At 35.0% G+C, this 12988-nt stretch overlaps 1 protein-coding gene across 1 annotated transcript in view; it reads left to right on the forward strand.

The window, feature by feature from the left end:
• The window catches only part of Pect (phosphoethanolamine cytidylyltransferase), a 64226-nt gene that overhangs the window by 45234 nt on the left and 6004 nt on the right, over positions 1-12988 (forward strand). Inside the window, exons 6-7 of the mRNA XM_089103021.1 lie at positions 1984-2095; positions 6002-6202. Coding sequence (XP_088959147.1) covers positions 1984-2095; positions 6002-6202 — 313 coding nt within the window. The remainder of the gene's footprint in view (positions 1-1983; positions 2096-6001; positions 6203-12988) is intronic.

A 12988-nucleotide genomic window follows, 5' to 3' on the forward strand; every position in this document is an offset into this window, starting at 1 on the left:
TAGGACCACTGGGTCGATACGATCACCCCTCAAAAAAAAGCATCCGTGATCTTTCTTCTGGCAAAAAATACAAAATTCCACATTTTTGCAGATATGAGCTTGAAACCTCTACAGTAAGATTCTCTGATACGCTGAATCTGATGGTGTGATTTTCATTAAAATTCCATAACGTTTAGGGGATGTTTCCCCCTTTTTTTGAAAATTAGGCAAATATTCCCAGGCTTGTAACTTTTGATGGGTAAAACTGAACTTGATGAAACTTATATATTTGAAATCAGCATAAAAATCCAATTCTTTTTATGTATCTATTGGTTTCAAAATTTCGTTTTATAGAGTTTCGGCTACTATTGAGCCGGGTTGCTCCCTGCAGTTCCTTACCATGAACTGTTTGATACAACCTAGGGAGGTGAAGCTGTTCACTTGATCGATCTTCTCGCTACCCAACATCGCTTTTTCACCTTCACTTATTCCCAGTCTTTACGACTTAGTCTTCTTAATATTAATTTTCAAACCTATTCTTGCAGCCTAAATTCGCAAAACTTCTAAAAGTTCATTCATTTAGCTAACATTTGGATATAGGATGCTTAAATCATCACCGTAATGAAAATCCAGGAGAGTTTTACTTTCCCAATTGATTCCGTTCCTCCAATTGGCTTTGCTGTGCTCATTAGGACAAAGTCTATCAAGTGATCCATGTAAATGGGGATATATCACAAACCTGCTTAACTCATGATTAAATATGAAACCAGCTATTAACCTCTTTTCCTACATTAATCGTAGCAATGTTATTCTCCTACATAGTACCAATCTCTTTAATGTATTTGTCAAATCATCGTCAAATCAAAATCTCCTTTATTTCAAAACGCTTACACGGTCGGGCCAATTCTTGTTTTGTTTTTTCATCAATACAACAGTAAAAAATTCAAAAAATCTATATATACAAACTGCAGTTTTCACATTCAGGGACATGGTCAAAACAAATACAATTTTCTCAATACTTGCACGGTCGATAAAATTAAAAAGACAAATTTAAAATAAATTACAACTATATATAAAATTAGGCATCTAAGTTTATCCGGTATACTTTACAAGGGTAGGATCTTTGTTAAAGCTCTTCAATCACCTAAATCAAACGCTTGCTCATAATTTATAAAACTGAGAATTAGTAATGTTTGATAACTCAGGTACTTGTTAATTATTAATCTATAGTGAAAATTTGGTCAACGCATCCTCTACCCTTCCTAAAACCACACTTTTCTTCTCTTAAAACTTCATCTACTGTATCTCTAAGTCTAAAAAATATCATCATAGTAAGTGATTTGCTTCCAACAGAAACCAGGCTAATGTCTATAATTAACACGCTCAGTCTTGTCACCAGAGGGATTTAATTAGTGTTCCTAAAATCGCTACCGTAGGTACTTCCCCTTTTTCGAAAATCATATTCATAATCTTCAGTAACTTATCTCTAACCTTGTAGCCACTATATTTAAGTAATTTTACTTCAATAATTTCACATCCCATGTTTGTGTTTTGAAAATAAATTTACCTGTCTATACTTATACATAATTTACAATTGAATTTTGAGTATCCATAGAAAATCTGTTTTCTGTTCCTCCTATATAGTTTAGTCTTCTGGGCACATTTCCTTTTTAAAATATATGGTAAAGATTTTAATAGAAAACCGTTGAGTTAAAAAAGTAAGTGACATAAACTAGAAGCAATCATTATATACTTTGTGCCCGAAGGTTTCTTCCATGGGTAAGTAATTAGGGTATCTAGATAATGGGGATAATATTACCTGCATACTCTTCTCTAACGTTATGGTCTACATAACTACCTAGGATACTTTGCAATTGTATATTCAATATTTCTAAATCACCCTGTCCTTTGATTTAACTCGTCCTGTATGGTCTTATTTTGTTTCATAACTGGATGATTTTGTCTTACAGCATTGTTTACTAATTTGTTTGAGAAATATTTCAGGTCATCTTCCATGTCCCAAGATGCAGCGGCTCGGTCTCCATGGACGGGAGTGTCTCAATTTCTACCTACATCTAGAAAAATAACACAATTTAGTGAAGGAAAAGAACCAAAGGTATTTTGGACTTATTTTCTTTTCAGCAAATTTTTTTTCATCGGATAATGATGCATCAAAATCTAAACAAAATATTTTGTAATTAAAAATAATTATTGCTGGGATGGGAGTTGAACACAAGATTCCCCAGTCATTAGCCAAAGCTACCTACCCTGGACCAACCTGCTCAACTGATATATTTCTACATATTTGTTTATTTACCGTATGAAATATATCTTCTGTTTAATTTTTTCTTCTAAATTATTTGATTCAACAGTTTTCTTTTTTTCTCAACCAGGACAGCCGCTCCTTGGAATTTCAGTCCTGACCTTGAGCTCTTAAAAGTATATCTGTTGATAGGCGGACAGATTCGCCGATAAACAATTTATCTGTTTGATTTGGTATTTTGGGCTTCTTGGTTAATGTTGATTGTAATACTTGAAGTGAATTGGGCAATATTATCAGTTTTTTTTTTTTTGACAAAACTAGCACCCTATAAAATGAAATGAAAGGTAATGAATGGTAAAATGAAATGAAAAATAAACTGAAAGGTAGATGTTGAGCAATTCCATAATCTAATTTCCTCAACTGCCAGCATAGGAATATTTCAATTAGAGATTAAAATAAGGTTGAAAGATTAGAGTCTAGAATTTTACCTTACTCTCTGAAGTTTTATTTCATTTTTTCTAACATCTGACAGACGATAATGTCGATGAAAAAACGGCTCGCATAGCGCCATTTGTATTTTGAATTTGAAAAGATTGCATATTCAGATAACAGGCCGGTGGCTAAAAAGGAGGGGAGGAGTTACCGTGGATACCAGGGATAAGGCGTGCTTTAGCGTAGATTAAAAATAGAGATTTTGCTAGTTGTTTGCTAGTTGAAATAAAATTCTCGGGCTGTGACTGTGGGCTGCTGGGGTTAATTTCCTCCGTGTTCCATCCACATACACGCCTTTATTGGGAATCAAGTTTTTACCATAGGATTCTATATAACTATTTACAATACATACTTCCGCGCATTGAACGTAGAACATATTGTAGTTTGTTCTTTAAAATATGGTACAGTACTTATAACAGTCGGCCGTCGTGTTCAGTTCATACATAGGTCTTTGATCCAATGAAATATAGTAAAAAAAATGGCGATTACCGCACCGATGTTTTTGTTCTGATTTTCTAGGCCCTAATAGTGGAAAATGTAGCCTTACCTTGCTAACAATGGAAACAAGAATTTCTTTTTTGTATCTAATATTACCAAAAAACGGCTGTGCAATAATAGTTTTGATCACGAAGGATTTGAAGAAACATTTAAGCTGCTATGGAATTAAAACTGTATGGTCCTCAATTCATGCTTGTGACAAGGAGGATGGGATGAAACAACAGTTCAGCAGCTCTGCTAACTGAAAAAGCCCAAATTAGGGCCTCGAGAGATTTTTCTAAATGCCCCCACCCCGCCGTAACTTTGCTCTGTTCCATTGTTTCGTTTTTAACTTTTGTCTCTTATACCGAGATTGTGTAGTACAGCATCATACCCCTGAGACTGTACAACTGTTTTAAGGCTTATGCCTGAAAGAATATGCTGTACATTGTCGAAGAAGGTGAAGTTAAGGGCAATGAGAGTGCAAGTTGCGCTGAAAAGGAGTGCAAGACATTCTACAGGATCAACAATAGAATCAAAGAGCAAAAGAGAATAATAGAACAAAATTGCATTGATTTGACTCAAGATCCAATGCTTGGCAACACTGCGGGCATCACGGTTACAAACATTGATCGTGACGGTGCAGCCAACACAAAGGAAAGAAGTTTTATGCGCTTTGTAATAATGATGTATTAAATAATGAACACACGAAATTTAGTAATTGTGATTTGGCTTCAATATTTAGACAAGGTATATGCCAAACAATCTTAATCATTTTCTACTAAAATGAAGAAACAGCTATCTTTCCTTAAGAAGCTTTCTGTAGTGGGCTTCCTAGCAATCAAATTAAAATGAATCAATGTCGCATCATCATTTAGGGTTCTAAGCTATTTTTAAATCAAATTTAGCGTATCTGTCTATGAAGAATGATCTGTGACAGTCCTCTTATGGCTAAAAAGGCTAAAAAGGCTAAAAGGCTAAGGCTAAAAAGTGTATTAGAAGAATAGTTAACATTTAGTATTAAACATATCCAGGAAGTTATCTATTGTGAACACTCGCAAGATCAGCCTTATTTTCTTCTTAATTCTGGGTCTTTTCTAACTGATGTAGAATAGATATATTTTAAACATATATACAAAGCATTTTGTAGCACCTACAAAAAAAGTATTAAAGGGCTTGTTGGCAACAATTGGCGATATTCTATGTTCTACATATTTTGGCAACTTTTTTTTAGATTATCCTGCTTATCATTTTTACGTGATTCATATATAAAAAACAGACGTTCTACTTGTATGAAAAACATTATCCTTACATAAAATCCTTACACAAAATATTTACATCATTACAAACAGTATTTTTTTTTTCTGAAGAAATAAAAATCCTCACTGCAACCTTGAAGGATGCCAAACGACACGAATTTTAAATTTCAACCAAAACTCTATCTTCTATAAGGAGACAAAATTTCGGATCCCAAAAGAAGCTCTAGAAGTAGTGCTGAGTGGGTGTACCAGATCTGAGGCTCCTTGGCTATGATCATTATTAATGGATAAAGATTTCTAAGAGAAGAGAGAAGCAGATCATTCAAAGTATTTATATCTGAAAATACTAATCAATAATCTTTAAATTTTGAAATAGTATGATATTGATTCTCAATGTAACTTCATTAAGACTATGAGTAATCAAAGTTTTAAGTGACAAAACTTTAACGGGCTTATCCTGGGCTTCTTATATAACATTCCACAAAATTACTTGTCCATGTATAGCAACCATAGTAAATGTATGGGTAAAGACGGCAAAATATAGGTAAGAGTTTTCTGATACATAGGAATTTTCACTCAGCAAAGCACTCCGAGTAACACTGATAATTTTTTAGATATTGTATTATGCACCTGAATAAGCACATTTTTTTTTTTACAAAGCATTATCGATAGAAATGTTAAACTTTACTGTTAATAAGAGGTTGAGGGGGTGCTTTCCTCCCTCGTATGTGGCTTTAGGGCTAGTAGTAGCTTGTGTTTGTTTTAGATTTTGACATCGCTCTTTACTATTATGTGAAAAACATATTATTTATGATTAACTTGTGCCCATTTTTGATTTGTTTATAGTAACGAAATATTATTCTGCAAAATAATGTGTGGACAGAACGCATCGCCGAGACGGGATATACCCTTAATAAAAGTCATAAATTTCTTAATAAGGGATAAAAAAAACTTCAGGAAAAAGTATCTTAAATATAGAATATTGTATATTTTATATGTATCTTAAGTAATGAATTGCTTTTTTTATTTACCAGTTACCCAAGAACTGGTTTGTTAGAATCAGGCACGTACGTGGGGTGAATGGGAGAGGGTCTCCTGGCTCGATCCATTGAAATTTCCATATTTTTTGCTGTCTAACCCATCGTTTCGTATAAATTTCACACAATACGGCTGCTCTTTTCTTTTTAGGAGCCCCCCTTTCCCCCGAGAAGTATCCAATATTTATTAACATTGTTAGTTACCTGGAAATAGAAGAGTGGTAGTAAGAGATAATCTCCCCCCCCCCCGCCCTGATCAATCTGAGTGATCCAACCCTTGGAAAACCTAGAAAGCTGGGGTCTACAATCTCAAGTTTCAACCTCCCCTTCCTTTCGAAAAATCGTGCCACCTCCTTCTCCCCCTTTAAACTTTGGCCTATGGGTACCTTTTCTATATTAGACAGTTGAAACTAAAATGATAGGCAGTATAAATTCGAAGCCATTTTTACCTATACATAATCTATGAAGACTGCTATATTTTATTTAAATTTCAGCCTGGTGACAAGATTGTTTATGTAGCTGGAGCATTTGATCTCTTCCATGTTGGTCATTTGGACTTCTTGGAAAAAACAAGCAAAGAAGGAGATTATTTAATTGTTGGACTTCATACAGATCCTGTTGTTAATACTTATAAAGGCTCCAATTATCCTATTATGAATCTCCATGAAAGAGTTCTTTCAGTTTTGGCTTGTAGGGTAAGTCTTTTTTCATTTCATCACTCTCTTTCATCTTTCTTTCAATGCTGCTCAGATTTGAAAAGAATTCAATGAAGATGGTCCCTATTTCCAGTTATTTTTTGTCTTTAGTTACTTTTTTAATTTCTGTTTTCTTCCTTTTTTTTGTTCTTTCTCCTTTTGAGAAATTAAGCTTTTTTCTATTGTGTGTTGTAATAAAGGAGATGCTTTGAGTTCTAGCCCTCTCTGTGACTTGTTATAATTTCATCCAATAAAACTCCATTCACTGATTAATCAGTGAATGATCGGCATCTGATCAGCACTGATCAGTGCTGATCGGCATCTTAACTCATTTGTCCCTTCGTTTACATTGCATTTCACTGAAAATGATTTAGCAAGTATTTGATGTTTATTTTATTGATTTATTTATAATCACTGTAGTGTTGATTCGAGTGTATTTGTGACGTAGTTCTACTAGCTCGAGCTGTTTTATCATTATTCATCTTTATATACCCATTTCTTCGTTGCTTCCCTCTTATTTAGTTTAAATTTACGCACAAACCATCAATTAGTGATTTTTGGTATTGCCTTGTTAAATTGACTACAGTTATTCAATCTAAGATTTAACGTCTTTTGATCTGTTGATTTGTGTCTAATAATAATTCGCCCCCTTACATTGGAACTGTACCTAGATTTTCAGACTTAGCTAGTTTACTGTGTTAACTTTAGCTACTCAAATGGCTTCAAAATTTATACATTTTTGTAAGTGTCAAAGTGATACCTAACGGATATAATACTTAGTTGATCATATCTTGCAAATGGAGCCGAAGTTCAGTTTCCACTTGACGACAAATCGTAAATTGACATTTAACGAGAATTTAAAAAGGCGAAAGGGAAATCATTGAATTAAAAAGTGTAAATAGTTACACTTCTGAATCAAATAATCTGAATGACTATGCGAAGCTCTTCTCTCAATATTTTCTTACAACAATTCCTTTGGACCTTTATTCGTGTGACAATGTAAAAACTTAAAGAAGTGCCAAGTTTTTGGAAGATATCTTTGGTTGAAATAAAGTGAATTCAGAAAAACATTCTTTTTCTTTTATATACTCGTAGCCAGAAATTCTCTGAAAGAGATAAAAACTTTTGTCTGAGTTTGGAAACCGTCATTAGAATGCTTTAAAAGGGCCATTTTCCTTGTGGTTTTGGATCAACATGATTAAAAATCTACCTAAATAATTGGCTTTTGTCCATAAAGGCTTTTGCCAGCCATGCAAAAATATCGTGGCATGCGAAACAAATATTTCTCATTATACATTCAGTAGATTTCCCATCTTCATTAAGGATTCGCTACGTTTTTTTTCTCTGTGCCTACCACTGTATAAAGATAATATAACAGTAAGATTAAGGCTGATGATTTTTGGCGCTTCATTCTCGGTGCGTACAAACAGCTCCTTCCACTTACTCTTTCATTAGCGGGTTAGTAATGTTAGTATGTGTTTATCAGTCACTGAAAAATGGTTCGAAATTGTATTATTCGTAATTGCGAAAGCAAAAAGAAACTTGGTGAGCCGGCGAAGTGGTTTGCAACTGTCCCATCTCGCAGGTATGACTTAATTTATATAAAAATGATGAATTATTGTATTATTAATATACAGTGTACTTAACTGATTGGCCTATGTAGTATTTTTCAAAAAGGGGGCGGGGGGGTGATGAAATTTATGAAAATAAGGGGATTTCGAATGTTAACTTTTAATCAATACTGCAACAGGGAAATAGCCAAAATTTTATAGTGGAGAGGGATCCACGAAGTGGCGGGAGTATTTGAATTTGCCACAAAATGTTTTACCACAAAAGGGCAAACTAACAGTTTTAGCAGAGATTATCTATTAGATTTCGCAATAGTCTATGGTTTTAGATGGTAATATTGTGCTATGGAGCGTCAAAACTTTTTCTTAGTGTTTTTTTTTTATTGGTAAGGAAAAATTTTCCCTTTAATTTCCATTTATTTTATTTTCCTTTTAATTTTCTTTAATTTACATTTAATTTTTCCTCGTTTATGCTCTTTTTTCGGGCCATAGAAATGTCATTTGAAATTTGATAGAGGATCTTTGTTTTTCTTCTAATAACTGGTGGAATAGATGTGATGGTTTTCATTTTTTTTCACGTGATATTTATTTTCTCAGATTGTAGTTTGTGTGTGACTTGACAAAGGCTAATTACCTGTTTTGGCAGGGAGCCGAGATAAGAGCTAGTTTCGGTGTGTACGAAAGCTTTGTATGAAATTCTTAGACCTTTCCTGAACTTTAAAGAATAAACACCTCTGTTTGAAAATCTTTACACTTTGTGAATTTAGATAGCGATAAGGGTTCCTGATTGAGACCGCTTTTAGGACTTGGGTTCTAATTATTGGTTGCCGTGGTAAAAGTTGCCACAATAGCCCTATCCAAGAAAATACCAAACGTCTGTTAAGAAGTGTTTTTCGTAAAATTCTTAGTGAGTTTTCAGAAATTGAAGGACATCACACATTTTAGTGGCAGATCCGAAATTTTACGGGGCTTTATGCTAGAAAAACTCCTATTATACAAAATTCTTGCAGTCTGTTTGCCAGAAAATAAACTTACTGCTGAGTCTGTATAATCTTAGACCTTTTACGGCCCAATTTCTAAAATATTTCTAAAACTCTTTTCTAAAGGGGATCTTTAAGATATAACACATTTTTAGCTATATATTTCAAAGATATCAGCTGCTAAATTTTACGTTTGATTTTCCAGGGCAATAGAATAATCAACAGTATGTGGCCGGGAGAATATTTTGAGAAAACCCGATTTTACTACTTATATAAGGAACTATGCCATTGTATGCAGCCGCCATTTTGGCCCATCGGATTTTGTTTGGGAGGAAGAGGGGAAGTTAAATTCAATGCTATACCATCTCTCCTCTTACCCACTAATCCAGAGACTATCGAAGGCCAGAGGCTGTTTTCTGCAAGTGACTGTGTTGTGAGGAAGGAGTCTAAGACCATAAAAGAAGGTGTCAAAGCAACCTTAAGTGATGCTATGGTTGCAATTTCGAAAAGTCACAAGCTGAATGAAGTTAATTTCACTTTCGTCCCTGGCTTAGAAACCATTAACGAAGAAGAAAATGTGTCCCATTCTACAGAGATAACTGATTCTTCTAAGCAAAATAGATACTTACCGACGCTTTCTAGCTGTTCCTTCGTCGCAACTCGTAATTTTAATCAGTAGTTTCCCCGAAGGACCAAACCAGACACGCCATTCTTCAGGACTGGGCAGAGCTCACGAAATCAGTGATGGCCTTGCTATACCGGGAAGAAGGAGGCTTTTTCGTAATGGCAAGACAAACGCTCTTGCCTCATATAACCAGTTTGATGCAACTCCTAGAAAACGTAGAGTCCCAACAATATGAAAATGAAGATATCCAGGAAAAATCCGTCTTGACAACGCCAAAAAAGAAAAGACACTGTGACGAACAAAACTCCCCTATACGTAAAAAAGTTAAAAGGTTGTCCGATGAGCTGCCTCAGAACTCAACAGGTGGGAAATTAGGGATGGGGGAGAGGGTAGAAATGGAGTGCACGGAGCAGTTTCCAAGCTCGAAAAAGAAAATGATACAAAGTCAAGTCAGGTATACTCCTCGTAAAAAGAGGTTTAGACAGATTATCAAGAACCAAGAAAAAATGATGTCGAGATGCCGTGCTAGAAATTGTGTAATGAAAGCACAACTGAAACAGCTTTCTGAAACTAGCAAAAAAGAAAGGATCCTTGATGTAGCAAACACCCATCTTAGTGGTCTTACATTAAGGATGATCCAGTTTGAAATTCCGAGAGGAAAAAAACGCCTACCATACACAGAAGATGAGAAAAAATTGCTTTGTCAATCTATTTCACTTCACCCTCTTCTTATGTGACGATCAAGAAAGCTGGTCTTTTTCAGTTGCCGTCGCTTCCGACTATTCATAGATACTTAAGAACGCTCGAAGTGCGAAATGGCTTTGATGACGACGTATTCCAATTGCTAGAAACTAAACTGCTGATAGATATTGCACATTAGCTGTGGATGACATACCACTGAAACCTGGATTAACTTACGATCGGTTTAAGGATGTCATTACCGGACTTGATAGTGATGGAATGGAAAGCTCGTAAAATTTGCAACTGTTTTCATGCTCCAAGGTATTACGGATAAATGGAATCAGCCGGTTGGTTATTTTCTTACTGAGAAGGGCCGAAAGATAACCAGCTGTTGACTATGATTAAAGAATGCATTCAGAGGTGTAAAAATATTGGATTGCAAGTCAAGGCTTTGATCTCTGATCAGGGGGGGGACTTCAGAGGACTTGTAAAGAATCTTGGTGTCAGCGAGAAAAACACATTTTTTGAGACCAGTGGAGATAAAGTATATTACATTTATGATCTGCCCGACCTACTAAAATGTGTCAGAAACAATCTGCTGAAAAGGGACATTTTGTTTGAAGATAGCCAAGCGTCTTGGGTCGACGTTATCAATCTTTTTAAAATAGATTCCCGGTATAGAAGCAGGGCTGCCCCGCGCCTCAGCACGCGTCACGTGTTTCCTTCCAATTTTGACAAAATGAAAGTAAAACTAGCAGCCCAGGTTTTCAGCCATTCCGTGAGCTCTGCGCTTAGATTTTATGCCAAGAAACATGCAATTCCTTCAAAGGCAAAAGGCACTGCACAGATTTGCACCTTTTTTGACAAAATGTTTGACAGCGTCAATGGAAGTTCTTTTCTAGATCCAAAATTTCATCGACGAGGTCTTGCGAAGAAATAACAATCGTACCACTTTTTAAGAAACCCTGTTGACTTTTTAACAAAGCTTAAATATGTAAACAGAAGTACAAGAAATCCTGCTGACAACATAATTCACTGTGTGAGAGGGTGGATGCTCACTATCAACTCCGTCTTCTCTATAACTGATGATCTTCTTGGTAGAGGTGTAAAATTTGTATTACCACGACGGCTCAACCAAGACAACTTGGAACATTTCTATGGACAAATAAGCCAAGGTTGAGGGTATTGAAACAAACCTACATCCAACAGGTTTGCAGTTCCATATCAACAGGCAACATGCAAGTTGTTGGGTAGTAGCTGCAAAAATACAGGCAACTGCGAGCCAATTCCTGACCAGGGAAATATTTTGGTCGACTTCCTTTCACAGAAAAAAAGTGACATACCACAGGTGAAACTGACTGGGCTTACCACAGCTCACTAAAGCAATAAGCTTCTGTTGGAAGAAGAAAATGAAGACTTCAATGAAGTATCTGACAGCCTAGAAAATTACACGTTTACATATATCGTTGGTTTTTCTGTTAAGAAGCTGCTCACTTGGCACAAGTGTCCGATGTGTGCTTCAAAGCTTATTCAAGATGATAATGAAGTGTTCGACGAAATTTATTCTTTTATGGCAGAAAAGGCCTACGAACAGTCAAGCCTGAATTTATCCAACCTTACAGCTCCTTCGCTATGTGTTGTTTCGTTTCTGCAAGACTGTGACTCCATTTTCCTCAAACATTATAGAAATTTTTGTTGGAAACCAGGAATAACCAATCGAATTTGGCTTGAGTGCAAAGACCTGAACTGGGAAACTGGCTGTGAGGACTTCCTCCTTGAACAATTTATAAGATTTATTTGCGCACACGTGCATATTACGAAGTAAAATTAAAGAATCGGGAAATCGAGAGACATACCTATCAAGGAAAATAAACTAGCAAGTAATTATTTTAGTTTTAGTAGTTTAAATATTTGATTATATAGATTTATACACATTTGATATACATATTTGATTATAAACATTTATATATATTTGAAAATATAAATGTTTTTACTTTTATAACTTTAATAAATCAAATAATATTAAAATTTTGATTAGTAAATATCAGTAAATGTATATTAAACTGACAATGCACATTCATTTGTATTTTTTTCAGTAAAGTGCAAATTATGTTCTGGCCTTGGGAAGGCCTAGGGGGTTTTGAGCCCAACTTATGTTAATTTCTGCTCGTTGCGAGTTTGACTCGGTTATTTATTGTAATTTCTGCTCGTTTTGGGTTTCATTTATTTATTGATGCTGATTTGTGGTAGTTTCACGCTTGGTAGATTATTCGATTTTATTTTTGCTCTTTTTTTCTTAATGGAGTTCTTTACTTTCCTTTGAAAAACTTATTTGGTAGCAAAATTTTTTTTCAATTAATTTCTATTCGTTTTATATTGACATAGTCTTTTCAGAGAAAAAGAAAATAATACTTTAAATCTTTTCGTTTTTTTGAGAATTTATAGTTTGGCCTGCTATTTGTATGCTCGAGAAAAATTTTCAGCAATTTTTAACAGTATACACCCTCTTAAAAATCTGGACACAAATAGTAGTATTTACTTTAGTTTCATACCTCCTCTAGTTGACCTGAAATAGAAAACGTGATACCATTCGCAAAAAAATCTGTTTACTTTCTTTTATCGCTTGGATACGCTTACGCTATTTTGATTTTGTTAAATTTTAAGAGCAGAAGTAGCCCCAAAAGTTTGAACATAATACCCTCAGTCGTTCTTGGGATACTGCTGAAATGCCTCATTGGGAATTAGCATTAACACAGTGCATTTTGATTTAATTTTATGGCAACATTTAGTTTTTAAACATAAAGGCAAATGGGAGGGTGGGCGTGGGAGGAGGATTAGTTTTCCTCCAATCCCTTTCGACTATTAAAAAGGGCATCAGCACTTTCTATTTTCAATCGAATGAGCCCTTTTCGAAGTTCCTACGACAACTCCT

This window comes from Artemia sp. Qi Xiang Cuo, chromosome 17 (genome assembly GCF_049724085.1).
Source record: "Artemia sp. Qi Xiang Cuo chromosome 17, ASM4972408v1, whole genome shotgun sequence".
Classification (NCBI taxonomy): Eukaryota; Metazoa; Arthropoda; class Branchiopoda; order Anostraca; family Artemiidae; genus Artemia; species Artemia sp. Qi Xiang Cuo.